General features: G+C 40.9%; 1 protein-coding gene across 2 annotated transcripts in view; it reads right to left on the reverse strand.

Moving 5' to 3' along the window:
• Positions 1–1,719: 1,719 nt before the first annotated feature.
• DAB2 (DAB adaptor protein 2) overlaps positions 1,720–13,957 on the reverse strand; it is a 31,190-nt gene continuing 18,952 nt past the window's right edge. For both annotated transcript variants that reach the window (XM_090037984.1, XM_090037985.1), the window contains exons 8-14: positions 13,846–13,908; positions 10,875–11,507; positions 9,556–9,719; positions 6,246–6,736; positions 5,539–5,639; positions 4,634–4,704; positions 1,720–3,294 (exon numbers count right to left, since the gene is read on the reverse strand). In XM_090037984.1, coding sequence (XP_089894110.1) covers positions 4,639–4,704; positions 5,539–5,639; positions 6,246–6,736; positions 9,556–9,719; positions 10,875–11,507; positions 13,846–13,908 — 1,518 coding nt within the window. In that variant the 3' untranslated portion in view covers positions 1,720–3,294; positions 4,634–4,638. The remainder of the gene's footprint in view (positions 3,295–4,633; positions 4,705–5,538; positions 5,640–6,245; positions 6,737–9,555; positions 9,720–10,874; positions 11,508–13,845; positions 13,909–13,957) is intronic.

Consider the following 13,957-nt stretch of genomic DNA (forward strand, 5'->3'; position numbering starts at 1 on the left):
TTCCAGCCCTAGTGTCTATGAAGTCTAGACAACATCTGTACCTAACAGAAGATCTGGTCTGTACCCAAGCCATAACAGAGGCAGAGTTTGAGCTTTAAATAGTAGGCTCAAAGTAATCCAGGCCATGGAAGTGAGGTTATATGAATTATGGTGGAGAAAGAAAGAGGAAGGACAAGACAAAAAAAAAAAAAAAAAAAAAGACACACCATACCCACACATTAGAATTCTTAGGTTCTTGTACAAAAATCACAGCACTGATCTAGATTTAGTTGCACTTTATGTACCTTCTCCATATCCTTATGGAAATTGGAGTGGCAGATAAAAGATACTCTACAGTCTCCAAGTAGGTAGGCAACATGTTCTGGAATGTCCAGGCAGTGGCATGAGTAATGTGATAAATAGGCCTAATAGTAGCTTTTATATGCAGTCAGTACAATTAATTTGTCATTTTTAGCTTTGAGTGCACTTTGACTAGACTAATCTCATTTCAGACATTACATTTCCCCAATAACCTTCCATCCAGTATCTAGTTAAAAATCTTAACACAAAAAAACCACCAATCATAAAATACACCAAGTTGAGACACTTTCATTTTATATAAAGCAGCATCTAGAACAGTCATATGAAGCAATGATCATCATGCAGTAGCTTCAGAACTCCATCATAGGAATTATTTAAATACAATATAGAAAAAAAAAGTTGGAATATTTCTTTTGTAACTAGGTCAGGTTAAAATGGCTTATATTTCAGGCACCTATTAAAATGAAGCTTTTCTGTAGTCTAGATATTACAATCTCTATGCAACAGCTAAATCAAGTATACAAAAAGCCTCTTACACAGACATGCCCCCAGTTTGTTTCATTCACATGGGTCAACACACCTCAATTCATTTCTGAGAAAGATGACCCTTACCTCTACCCTGTAGCAGTCTACAGTTTGAGGGGAGAGGGGTACAAATGGATTCCTTTCACTTAAGTTTGACACCTGCTACTTGTGCACAGGCATTTGCTGTGGACATGGGCAGCTTGCTAGGTGCTAGAGCACCCAGCTGGGGTGGGGAGGCAGGCAGGCATCAGCTCCTGGGCTGACACCCAACCACCTTACCTGGGGGCTGCAGCAGTGATCCAGCAGCAGGGAGCTGGGCCAGTAGGCAGACAAATGTTCCTCTGGCTGGCCAGTCTCTGGTTTCAGAGAGCACATGCTGCTGCTGCTGCCGCCGCTGCCACCACATGCACTGCCCTACTTTTTCTAGCATGTAGCTTTTGATACCAGACCATCCCAGTGTCAAAACTGGAGGGAAAAAAGGACACCCCACACATGCAACACAAAGCCACTGCCTCTTAAAAAACCCTCACCCCATGCTGCAAGTTAGCAGCATGAGGAAACATCTGCATGTGGTACTGCAGACTGGAGTGCAGTGCTGCTGCAGACTGCACATGCATGCTTGTTTGGATATGTCCATACAGATCACTGGTCTGATTTAGGTCATACATAGACCATTGAAGAGGAGAGATTACTCAGGTCTAGTGCCAAGTTTGGAAGTCAGAACTACTGCATTAAAATGTGTCATTGTGATCAATAAAAAAAAAAAAGTTTCAAAACATGCCATGTAGCAAGTGGGTGGCTTGCACATTTCAGGACTTGGAAAGAAACCAAAAAAGGAGAAACCCCCCCCACCCCCAAACAAGTGAACAGACAAATGCAGCTCTTGAAAGCAAATGGGGAAAGCTGTATCTTTTAATTTCAATAGGTAACACTTCTTGGGAAACTACAGTTTATATAGACACAGTGTAACATCCATACATTTCCAGTTCAAGACAGTTTTTTTTTTTTTTTTAATATTGCAGAAAGTGCACAAGGAAAGTTTATGTACAGAAAAAAATTGAATGACTGGCTGAATTGGTCACTAAAAAGCTTTCTTCAAATTGATTTTCTAGTAGTTCTGTCCAGTTAAGTATTTGCTTAATTATCCACTTTATTAATTACAGAAACATAATAGTATTTCAAGTTTGTGTTTTTCCAATGTCAGATAGAAAAACCAACAAGACATTGATCAGCTATAACCATCATCTGGATTAGACCCAAGGTTATTATGACCAATTTAGCTATTAAATCTGTTAGTACAGATTCTCAGAAAAGGCACTGCCTTGTTTAAATAGGGATGACCATCTCCTGTATTACTGGAAGTGGTACCTCAAATTTACATTAAACCAAGGCATGGAAGTCATAAAAAATTAGAGATTGTCATTTTGCCTTCCAACATACTGGAGCTGTGCCATGTCATAATACATGTGAGGAAGCACTTGATTCAAGTTCAAACATCAGGTACATTCACCAAAAAAAGGAACAAAAACAAACCACCAACACCCATCTGCTTGTTCCATTCTCCATCCAATTAAGAACCCAGAATCTTCAAATCGATTTGTTTCCCTGAAAAACCCTTGTAGCACCAAAGGTGTTAGAACCAGGTCATCTTAAACCTGGATTTTAAATCCATGGCCCTCTTCTCAGACTTTGCTGCTTAGGAGTTGTCTGAAGCCAAGTTGTATATTCAGTTTCTCATTTACAATTATATAGTTTTTTCCAAAAGTTCTGCTGCAGTCCTTTGAAGACAAAAGACAAAACACCAAAAACCTAGGAGAACAGTGGAGTTTTGCCAGGAGAAGTTGGCAGGCAAGATTCTTTACCGCTTACTTTGGTTTGTATCTTTATTGTTTAAAGTAGTATACAAGAGACAGCCACATTTCACTACTGGTTAGTGACAGTCCAGACAGAAGGACATTTTAACATGTGAGGGATGAGTTCAAAAAAGACAGGCAAATGAATGCCTTAAAGAAAGGAAGAGCATGTGATCCCATCAGGTAGGGTAGAAAAGACCCAGGTGATGCAGAACTTAAGCTAGTAATCCCTTCCTCTGCCTGGAGACAAAACAATTCATTGTCAACTTTGTGTTCAGTTCATTACAGTAAGTGCTACCATCTTTGTGACAGTGATCAGATTTAGAAATAGCAAGATGTGTTCACATGACTTGTCCATTTCTCCTAAAGGAAAGCTGTAAAGGCTATAGAAAATTTGCATCCAAAAAACTTAAGACCTGCATCTCCAGCATAAGTGTAGATATTTCTCCACTTAACAGCATTCAATGTAACTTCAGTCTGCCAAGTTTGATGAGAGTATAAAGTTGCAACACTGGATGAACGCAAGTTGATTTAGGCAGCCAATGCAAAAAGTGAAACAAGTAGACAGTGTCAGGGTGTCCAATTTGTTTGTCCTTTGTTGGTTATGTCTGGGTTTCTGGTCAAGTGAAGAAAAAAAAAAGTTAGGAATTGTCCAACGGCTTAAAAGCAACATTCAACTACTGCTAGACAAACTGAGAGAACCAGGAAAATGTAGCTTTGTAGAGGGATCCCAGGTTGTTTAAAATGTTAAGTTTAAGAGAAATAAGTAATTGGCCCCATGTTAAAATGCAGATGTAGTGGTGTTAGGTTTTTGTACTTCCTATTCAAAAGGAAGTTTCAGGACATCTTACCAATAAAAAAAAAAAAAGTAGAATAGCAAAATGTACTTATTATACAAATTGCCAGCTGACCTTGCTACTACAAGTCAGTAGCCAGATGATCCTGCACATAAGATATTCCTGGAATGGAGGCTCTAAAAGTTAAATATTAAAAAAGTTAAAGTTCCGGTAACTATCTTTGCATTAGACAAATTCCACTTGGGAAAAGGGGAGGTTAGAAAAGTGGGCTCATTTACTTGCAGAGTTCAGCCATATGCAACTCTGTTGTCTTATCTGCTTTTCAGGCCAGAGTTAGACACGCTCTTTGGCATGAAGTAACCTCCAAACAAAAAAAATCCATTATGAACTACAGGAGATGTATGCATGTCTTCCTAGACATGAATTGGGTACAATACTGGCACTTCCTCTTTGTTATAGAGATTCTAGAATTAAGTTTCTTCTTTAAAGAGACACTACAACAATATTATGCATTCTGTAAAATAGGTTTATTTAGAGATGGATCAACTTAAGATAAATGCTTATTTGAACAAATATTATTCAAGCACATTCAGTGTACCCAAGTAAAATATTGTCTAAGTTTTCATTAGCAATGAGTTTTGCTGTATGCTATTTGAATTCTTTTCTTGTTGATAAACTTCTAAATGGATGTCCATCATTCTAGCAATTGCTTTGGTTAACTTCCTGGATGAGGTCTAACTCAATTCTTAGGATGAAAGATTTTACTATTCTAAAAAGGGATTATTTTACGATCTTGCCAAATGCCATAACTACTTCCCACACTTAGTAGAACTTCATTTAACATTCTGTAATATTACAGTTACTGAAGTGGAAGTGAATTAAGTCTGCTTTTAGAGCTAGTGTCCCAAAAGCTCTAAAAAACAAGAACAAGCCAAACAAACCCTGCTCTTGCACCTTAAAGCCTTGTTAGTATGCTAATGTCCCTCCTTTCCAATTCTTTTCTTCCCTCCTGTCCCTGCCCCCACCCTCAAGCAAAAGGTCTACAACCAGTAAGCTCAAGACAACCAGGGGCTGTTCCAAAATTTCTCTTCAGTCATGGGAGGAAGAATGAGTTTCATTCTCTATGAAGCCACCATATTGATCAGTTTGGTCACCTACCAGATTTATGCAAATGGATTTCCAAAAGGATCACCAAATGGATCAGAAGTTGATGGTTGGTCAGGTGCCATCTAAAAACAGAAACATACTCCCAGTGAAGCCACACATGCTGATAAGCCATTTTCAGATTCTATCTTTACACTACTAGCTAAACATTCTATACATTGCATGTATGCCAAAATCAAAGCAACTTATTCTTGTTTAAACCTGACCATTATGGCAAGTGCACAAAAAAGCTCAACTTTGCTAGCAAAGTTATCTTGGTTCTAATGTAGCTTTCAAACAAAAACCCAAAAGAGGGCATCATCTCTTATTGGGAAGGTCACTTGTCTAATGCATGTTAGTTTGGACTTCAGCTAGTAAGTGCAATTTGTTTAAGTTTTATTATTGTAAGCTGGAATTGGAGATGAAGCCATCTATAAAAACTCTGGAACAAGTCTCATGTACCAGATGAGACATTGTTAGGCCATTTCCTTCCCTTAGTGATATTTAGAGCTGGAGCCTCTTGTTGAGGAACAGGAGCTACACCTTCTATTTTCTAACTCTTCTGAAATCAGGAGTTGAACTGAATTTGCAAGCATTGATTCAGGCTTTTGTTTGTTTTGTTTTTTTTTTTTTTTGCAAAAGAAAGCCCTTCCTATTGTTTGCCTTTCCTCTTTGGGAATTAGCTGGCCAGCCCCTGTACAAATAGGGGAAGAGGGAAAGCATGACTTAAGCCAAGATGGACCAATCCAGGTAACTATGTTCTTAAGTTAAAAAACCTGGAAGCAAGTTTCTGGACCCTCCATAAAAAAAGTGACAACTTCTTGGAAACTGCAGAATTAGTGGAGCAACTGCAGCTGAAGACCAGATACAGCAGGACTTCAAAAGAGTCTAGAGCAGGCATACTGCTCTCCAGTACTTACAGAGGGTTTTGAAGGGGCACTGAAAGGATCAGTTTTAAACGGGCTGTCAAACAGGCCATTATCTGGTAGAGTGTTTTGTCTAGGAGCAGGTTTTGGTGGTTCTGCAGGAGAAGAAAACCCAGTAAGTTAGGAGTACATAGAGCCTCTTGTGCTCAGCCCATGCAGTCAGACAACCATGTCCTTGGAGGGGTGGGGTCAGCCATTAAAGAACCAGAGCTGAAGTTAATTGGACTCTTGGCTCTTAATCCAAATTATTTGTAGTTGGACAAAACACAGCAAGTTTAGCATGGGTTTGAGACCTAGTGAAGTGGACCAACTTCACTTGGATGCTAGATGGCAGCATTTAGCCGCTTACCAAGCTAGCACAGGGTAGCCTAAATTATGCTTTAGTTTGAGGGAAGGCATTGGGGGGGGGGGGGCAGACAGGCAGGCAGTGGAAGATTAGCTTTTACAGGATCCACTGCAGAGCAAGCCATCTTTGTATGGGGGGGGGGCGGCGGCATCTATTAACCCTATTAATGGTTCCCTTCCCCACCCCCTAAAAAAAGCTTAGCTACTTGGGATATGGTGCATTGGAGGAAGAGGGAATTTATTAGTGACTTTAGTATGAAGTGTCAGCTTCAGGGTCATAATCTGTAGTCTTTAGGAATGTCCAAGCTCGCTAGTAAGAGTAACTAGTAGAAAACAAAAACAACCTCAAGAAATACCTGCTAGACTTTGCTGCTCTCCCCTCCTCGCTGGTACTGCAGGTGGTTTTGACAGCTGAAAGTCTTTGAACATTTCTTTTACATCCTTCATTTCTTTATCTCCAAGAGGGTCCAATGCAGTGAATGCATCACTTTCTTTCTTGGAAAAGTCCTTCTGAGGTGCAGTTCTAGGTGGTGGCTGTGGAGGGCTAGTAGCTGGGATAGATGACTGAGCAGATAGTGTGGTAGGAGGGAATATGGTACTCTGGAAAGGATTGGTAATGGTGGATGGCTGTGCCCAAGCAGTAGGAGATGCACGTGCTGGCTGACCCCAGAGACCAGCAGACTGAGCAGGTGCTGGGCCTGGAAAGGATGCAGGCTGAGTACCAAAAGTAAGCGGCTGGGCAAAACCTGTAGGCTGGGCACCCATTACTGATGCAGGAAATACCAATGCAGCCTGACTGAAGACAGATGATTGAGTACACCATGGTGATACTGAAGTTACTGGCAAGCTACCTGAAATGGAGCAGTTATACAGGAACAGTTCACCACTTTTCCCCTTTACCACATGGACACTAATATAGAAAAATGTCAGAGTTCCATCCTGCCAATATAGTCCTTATCCTTTAAAGACGATCCTTAGAGTGAGAAAAATAAAATTTGTGCATAGCAAGCCTGCATTTTTAATGCAAATCATCACTAGGAAATAAACACTGAAGTGTATTCATTGTGTGTAACTAACCTGGTTCTATACTGTTTTTAGAGAAGTTTCTATAACAAGCTCTTGCTTGAGCAGAGGCTAAAATAGGCATTCTTGACTAACCTAATGCTTCCTGTACTGTGGTCTCTACTTGATCACATGGGAATGGAACTTTTAATACCAAGGGCTTGGCTTGAGAGATGCCAGACAAGTTTGCCTTAAATATAAATAGTCAGAGTTCAGCTTAAGAGGAGTTAAGTAGCTTAAAGCAGGTTTGGACATGTATTCATGACCAATGGCTTGAAGCATTTTAAAGGTTCCTTGCAGAGTCCCCTGTGGTTCAATGGTAGAATCTTTGTCTGCCATGGAATAGACCTGGGGTGGATTCCAAGATGCTTATACAACAACAGCCAGAGGCACAAAGTCTGAGATGGGATCTAAAAGCTAGACTGAGTCCAAACAGCCTGAAGGAAGGAATGGAAGGTTTGGGTAGCCTTCATTTCTCCATACTCCTGCCTAGGTATATGCATTAAAGAGGGTCTGGGTGACCTCATGCAGACATGATTCAGGAGGATCAATGTTTGCCAAGGTTCAATTGCAAGAACAATGTATTCTGTTAAGGTATGCCATTAGTGCCTTCAGACTTAGAGAAAATAAGCAGTTAGTCTCAGCTGGGAGGGTCTCTAGAAGGCTGCTCTCCCCCCCCCCCCCAGCATCTTCTGGAGAAATCAAGCCAAGAGCTTGTTTAGTATGGAAGAAATATGGTTTAAAGCAGCAGCTATGCTGGCCACCTGCCAATTCAAAGTTGCCTTGTATTAAGTCTATTTTGGGCCAAGAAATACTCAAATTGGGTCCCTTGTTCTCCTTCAGCTTCTCAGACAGGAGCCAAGCAAGTCCGTACATTTCTTAGATTCTGTCCCTCAGGAGACTAGAGGCAAGTTTGTAAGCTTTATATTTTGCATAGCATCCAAGTATTGCATGCTACGCACTTCAAGGCTATTGTCTTAATGCCTGGCTATTTAGCTACACACCACAATTCATACAGCTTTGCTATATTGGGTAGCCAAGTTTTACTGGACCTTTTCATTTTAGGCTCATTCCCCATCCCTGAACTAGTTGTGCAAGCTCCCCCCCCCTCAGGGCATAAAGATGCCAAGTTCAGTGCATCTCAGTAATCTCAAGGTCTTAGCTATGAAGCAGCTTCTTTGGACTGTGCAAAAAAGTTATAACCCCCCCAGAAATAAAAATGAACCACAAGCAGCTTCATCCCCCCCCCACCCCCAAGACTGGCTCCCAAACCTTTCCCCAGCTTTAGAAGACTTTTGGGTAGGGAAGAGAAGGGGAAAAAAAAAAAAAAGAGAGACACATACATTAAGGACAACTAAGGTGGTATACAAAAGAGAAAGATTACATTTTTGGCCCTGTCAAACCAACAATAGTCTCAAGGTCTCTGCTTTCCATCCCATATAGCTCTGCAAGATGTGATAGCTCAGCTAGGGATTGAAGTCATGTCTTTAGCTTGGCTGTGGATCTGTACTGGATAGAAGCTATACTATAGAGCTCTTTGTTGTTGTAGTAAACAAAATCTTTGAAAAAGGTTTGGTATTTGTTCATGCAGAGATGAACAGAGGCAGCAAGCCAAGATATTTAGTTATCTAAATGGATGAAAGAGTTAGAGGGCCCAGCTATATTGATATACTGGCTCTGCAAGTTCATGGTACCAGAGTATTACAATAGTTTGGCATTAGCCCAATTGCTAGGGCCAACAGATGGTATATATTCCGTTTTATAGAAGATGTGGGGCTATTTCCCTGGAATTTTTTGAAAGCTAGGAGTGGCAGAATCCTGAAGCAATTCCTCAGGGATTCTGGATGGTTTTCAAGTTTGCTCACTAAAAATTCCCATGGGCAAAAAAAGGTTGTCTAGAGCTTGTGAGTTACTTTGACTGACAACTAGCTAATGACTTCCATCATCTTGACTTATTATTATTAACACCACAACACTGAACATCTTCAAGGCAGTCAATATTAGGAAGGGCTGGCTGGGGCAGATGCCATTTGAGTGGCAAAGAAGCACTAGCCTGGGGCTGGCAAATTGGATCCACTTACTAGAATAGCCTGCCTGAAGTCAGTGGCAGCCATCTCTACACCTTGGTCAGTGGCAAGTGGAATTTGGCAACTATACTGCCAAGGCCTCCAAAAATGTTACTTTAAAAATCACAGAAAGGAGTTGTTAGTAGTTACAATAGCTGAACTGACTACTCCGACTGCATCAAGCACTTCACTATTTCCTTCCCTGCACATGGCAGTTACATTGATAATAACAAGCACTACACCCAAATCTTAGTGACCAACTGTCCTATAAGCCATGTATACCATGTCCAAGACAAATTAGAACCAATTAGATAATCATCCACTAATCCGTCTTCCAAGCTATAGCTTTTTAAAAAAAAAAAAAAACACCATGTTGAGTGATCAGAGAAATAAATGCTATAAGAGCAGAAGCTGGAGTGGCTGAACTCTTAAGCATTCTGGTGGCAAAGAGCCAGTTTAGCCATAATGGTTTTAAAAATAAAATACAACCCCCCCCCCAAAAAACAACAAAAACAAACAAAAAACACCACAACACAACCTACCTAGACCAGTCATGGGAGGTGCTGTGGTAGGACTAGCTTTGAACAGGTCCAGTGGGCTGGTTTGCACAGGGGCAGGTTGTGCTGCTGCAGAAGTCAAGCCTATGCTCTCTGTAGCAGTAGGGGCAAAGAGATCCGAGCCAAACAAGTCACTTGCTGCAGTCTAGAAGTGAGACAGAAGTCAGTTATATACTCCCATTTAAAAAAGGTGGTAGAACAGTTCCTTCAGTTGAAGCAGATTGCATTCTTGGATCAGAAAGGAATGCCAGCTCCAAAATGCTTGTGACTGCTGCTTCCTTTAGTAGCAAACATCCCACACTCTCAGATGTCAATCTGCTCCAGCCCCTCTCCATGCAAAAAAAGCCAATGGGTTGGTGGGCCCTAACTCTAGGAATTCCAGGCTCAGAGACTTAACATCTTTCCAGCCAAGACTGGATGGCTTACAGCCTACCTCTTCATTTGTCCTGCATGGGACTGGGGTAGGGGAAAACAGGTCATTCTACTCATCAAGAATAATGGAGTCTTATGGGGTAGGGAAGAGGAGGAAAGAGATTAGGCCTGGTTTGTTTTAAAGCCCAGGCACTGGCAGTGTATGAAGTAGATATGTTGGACACAAGATTCACCCAGGCACCCTGTAGGGACCAGTAAAGACAGCACCTTAGATGCTACAGCCCAAGAGGAGGCATTAAAACAGTATTTGGAGTTCTATCAACTTAATGCACACCAAGCACAAAAGCATGTAGCTAAGTTATGGAGTGAGTCAAAACAACTGTTTCTCAAGACACCGTCATGAATTTAAGCCATGTTAGTTCAAAGCATGTACTTTGCCAGCTTGAACAGTAGGCATGCAAGTGTCCTCAAAAATTTAGTATACAAGTATTTTATATAAAAATAAAAGATGACTTGGAGATACTGTAAATTTTATTGAGAAAGCAAGGTTTCTGGTAGAAGGGCTTTAGGTTCTGTACCACCAGATGCACATTCTTTGTATTTGATAGAGTGTTCTAGATTAGTTTGGTAGCTTTTTACCTCAGTTGAGCTTACATACACTACTTACCACAATTAGAGAAGTATGGCAGCATTAAAAAAAAAGAGAAAGACAGGGTATGTTTAGCAATTAGACACAATATCAGAAAGTAGCATGAGAGCAGAAGGGTTAGTATGGGTAGCTAGGTAGAACAGAATTAAGGTTTCCATTTGTGCTGAGAGGCATTTTAGCTACTGTTTACAGAATACATTAAGAAAGAGGAAAGCTCCTTCACCCAGACTTCCCAAGAGCAGCATGCACTTTACTATTAGAAGTTTGAAAATGGTTCACCTTGGTAGGCCTCCTCCCTCTTCCTGGCTTGGTACTTTGTGGAGGTGGGCTTATTGTTATTGAGTCATGTGTCATAAGCTGGATGTTGCTTTCAGAGTCCAGCTTTACTCCATTATGAAGGGATACTCCCTTGCCATGGCTTTCTACCAACAGAGTTACTGGAGGTTTGGCAAGAAAACCATTCTGTTCTCTCTCTGGTACCCCATTTGGTGTTTTTGCTGCAGGCCGCTTACTCTCAAAAGGCCACTGGCTTGTCTGCATTTCTTGTTTGCCAGGTCTGTTAGAAATCTGGTCAAACTGTTTACCAAAATAGTCAATATCACCATTCCCCACTGGAACAGTCAAGCCACTCAGACTTTCTTTCTTCTGATCTGCAGGCTTTAGAGAAGAATCAAATGCAGGCTGTGCAGATTTGTCTGTTTGTGCAAATGGATCATCACGGAAAGGATCTGGAGTAGGTGTAGGAAAGAAGCTGAGATTGGTAGAGAAAGAGCTTTCAGGCAAGAAAGATGGCTGTGGCTTTGGTCGTGGAAGAGATGTGATGCCATTCAAGAAGAGATCCTCCTCTTTTATACAAGTTTTACTGCTCTCAATTTCAGATTCAAGATCCACTAACAGGATCTCTTTAGTCTCCTATTAGTTTGGAGAGAAAGGGGAAAATTAATTCAAGTTTTTTAAAATCTCAGACTCCAAGCCAAATGTATTTATTATGATGCAGCAAGGGATAAACAATCTAGACATTAAAGTGCAAACTAGAGATCAAAGGCAAAAAACACACTCTGCTTTATATCAAATTGTGCTCTTTAAATAAACAGAGAAACCCATTAAAGTTCTATAGCAGTTAAAGCTTGAAACCCTTATTCCTGGAGTTACAGAACCCCTCATTTGTTGCATGTCTTGTGCAAGGCCATCAGGATATTTTAGAGCTTAGATCACTTAATTACACCCCCAGCAAAAGCCTGGTTCCTTAGCTGTGCAATGCTACTTCCATGCATTGCCCTGAAGTTTCATATGTTTATATGAAAGCAATGTTGTTACACCCAGTTTGTTTATCTACCTGCCTACAGAGTGTCCTGTTTTCACATTACTTTATTCCAGCAGTAGTCTGTAGGAGGTCTCTTGAACCAAGTTACCTCCCGTTGCCTAGGAGACTAGGGCACCAATTTTAGTTGCACTGCAATCCAATAACTACTATTGGAATGTGCCATTACTGCAGCAAGTGGTGCAACATTAAGAACACTGCCAATATAAACTAGGTTTCATATTTTAGTATGAAGGCAGGCAGGCAGCCATTGTGGGCTTGAGGGTTAGCATTAATGCTCATCAGCAATTAGAACTCCTTATTTTGAACAAGGAGATGGAGAAGTTGTTAAAAATACTTAAGTGGAATCCCCACCCCTACACTGACATTATCCAATTCAGCAGATATGCCTACAGTTCTTAAAGAGCTCACTCTAATAGCAGTAGAAAGTGCAAGCTCAGAAATACCTGGGAAAAAAAAAAAAAGTTGACTATTAAGCTTATGCACAAGGTGATAAAAATTTACTAGGTTCCCCAGTGAGCTTTTATAGAAAAAAAAAAAAAGAAATACTAAACAGAAGTTAGAGACAAAAAACCAGCTACCCAAGAAGAGACCCACATGTTTAGAGCCCTCCTATTTTAGGTAGAAAGGCTTCATGAACAGCTGTTGTCCAAGCAGTCAAGAAGCCCGAAGCCAAATTGATTCAGTCTCTGCAGGTTAGTCTTGCTTAATGGTTCAGTCTACAGCTTAGTGAAAACATTTGTTTCTGGCATCAAAAACATGCCTGCAGTGCGCCAGGCCAGAAACTAGGGGTGCTAGAGCATGCCCCCCTGCTCAGCTGGAACAGACAGCTTGGGTGAAGGCTATTTTGCAGAGGTTGGTTGAGGGAGTATGCAAGAGGTACAAAGCATCCTCAGAGATTGAAGGGATCAGGGACAGAAGTTCAGATACCAATTGACTCAACTAACTGGTTTAGATTAAAATTTGTCTGCCTGCCATGACATCAATCCAGGTTGATCTTAGAAGTGGCTTTGGTTTAAGTGTGTAATTGAAAGTGGTTTGTGCTGGAATCTAACTGTCCAGTTTGATCACATGCTAGTGTACAAGTTATTTTTGTCCCTAGCCTAGGTGTACAGCTGGCTATTGCTGCATTTAGTATTCCCAAATGCACACTGATCTTCAACATCTACAGCACTGGCATGTTGAAATTGTGGTAGTGGGTTCAAGTGTTGTGGCAGGCATGTAGCTAAGGACCGTTTAAACAACCTTCCCCACCCCCCACAAGAACCCCAAAACAAACAAGCTATTACTAGTAATATACTAACCATCCCCTCATCTTGGATACCTGTGCAATTACCCAGAAGCTTCAGTCTTAAGGTTTTTGTTTTAGAAACTAAATTAAACCCTTAAGAGGCTGATGGAGTTTTGTTGTTAGGCAGTGAACAGCAAGTACTTCTCATTTGAGGTCCCAATGATGAGATCACATTACTTTGAGTAGATAGTAAGTTTTGCTCAATGGATCAGTTTGATAGTGGAAGGCAATTAAAATTAGCTGGAGCCTACTGTAAAGTTCTACAAGATTGCTACAGCCTCTTTCAGATGGACATCTTTGCCCAGTTCCTGTAGGGAGTACCCCATGGTGATTTAGGCAGCATCAAAAAAAAAAACCCATACACATCCAGTTGCCCAGCTAAAAACTGCATCAGGATTAATTAGTAACTAGTATTAGCTTTGTTTTTATAGTAGTCATAAACAATGGATCAGTCTTTGGTTCTTCTGCAAGAAGCTAGTTGGGCACAATCAAGCAGCATTTGCTTAGTTTAGCATGCAATCACTTGCTTGTCATGAAAGCATCTGAGCATATATAGAATGGCAAGGTCTCAGTTCCACAGGCTAAGCAGTCTTATGACCACCTTATCTTGGTTTGTTTTACCACAAGATGCAACTTACTGTGGGACTGCTCACATCCGGGGGTGTGGACATATCACCAAACAAGTCCATCTGGTCAACACCCTTGAAATAAAGTTAAGTTAGGAGGTTAGATTTGGTACTAGAAGTCGCT

Source organism: Crocodylus siamensis, chromosome 3 (assembly GCF_052110815.1).
Source record: "Crocodylus siamensis isolate JL-2025a chromosome 3, ASM5211081v1, whole genome shotgun sequence".
Classification (NCBI taxonomy): domain Eukaryota; kingdom Metazoa; phylum Chordata; order Crocodylia; family Crocodylidae; genus Crocodylus; species Crocodylus siamensis.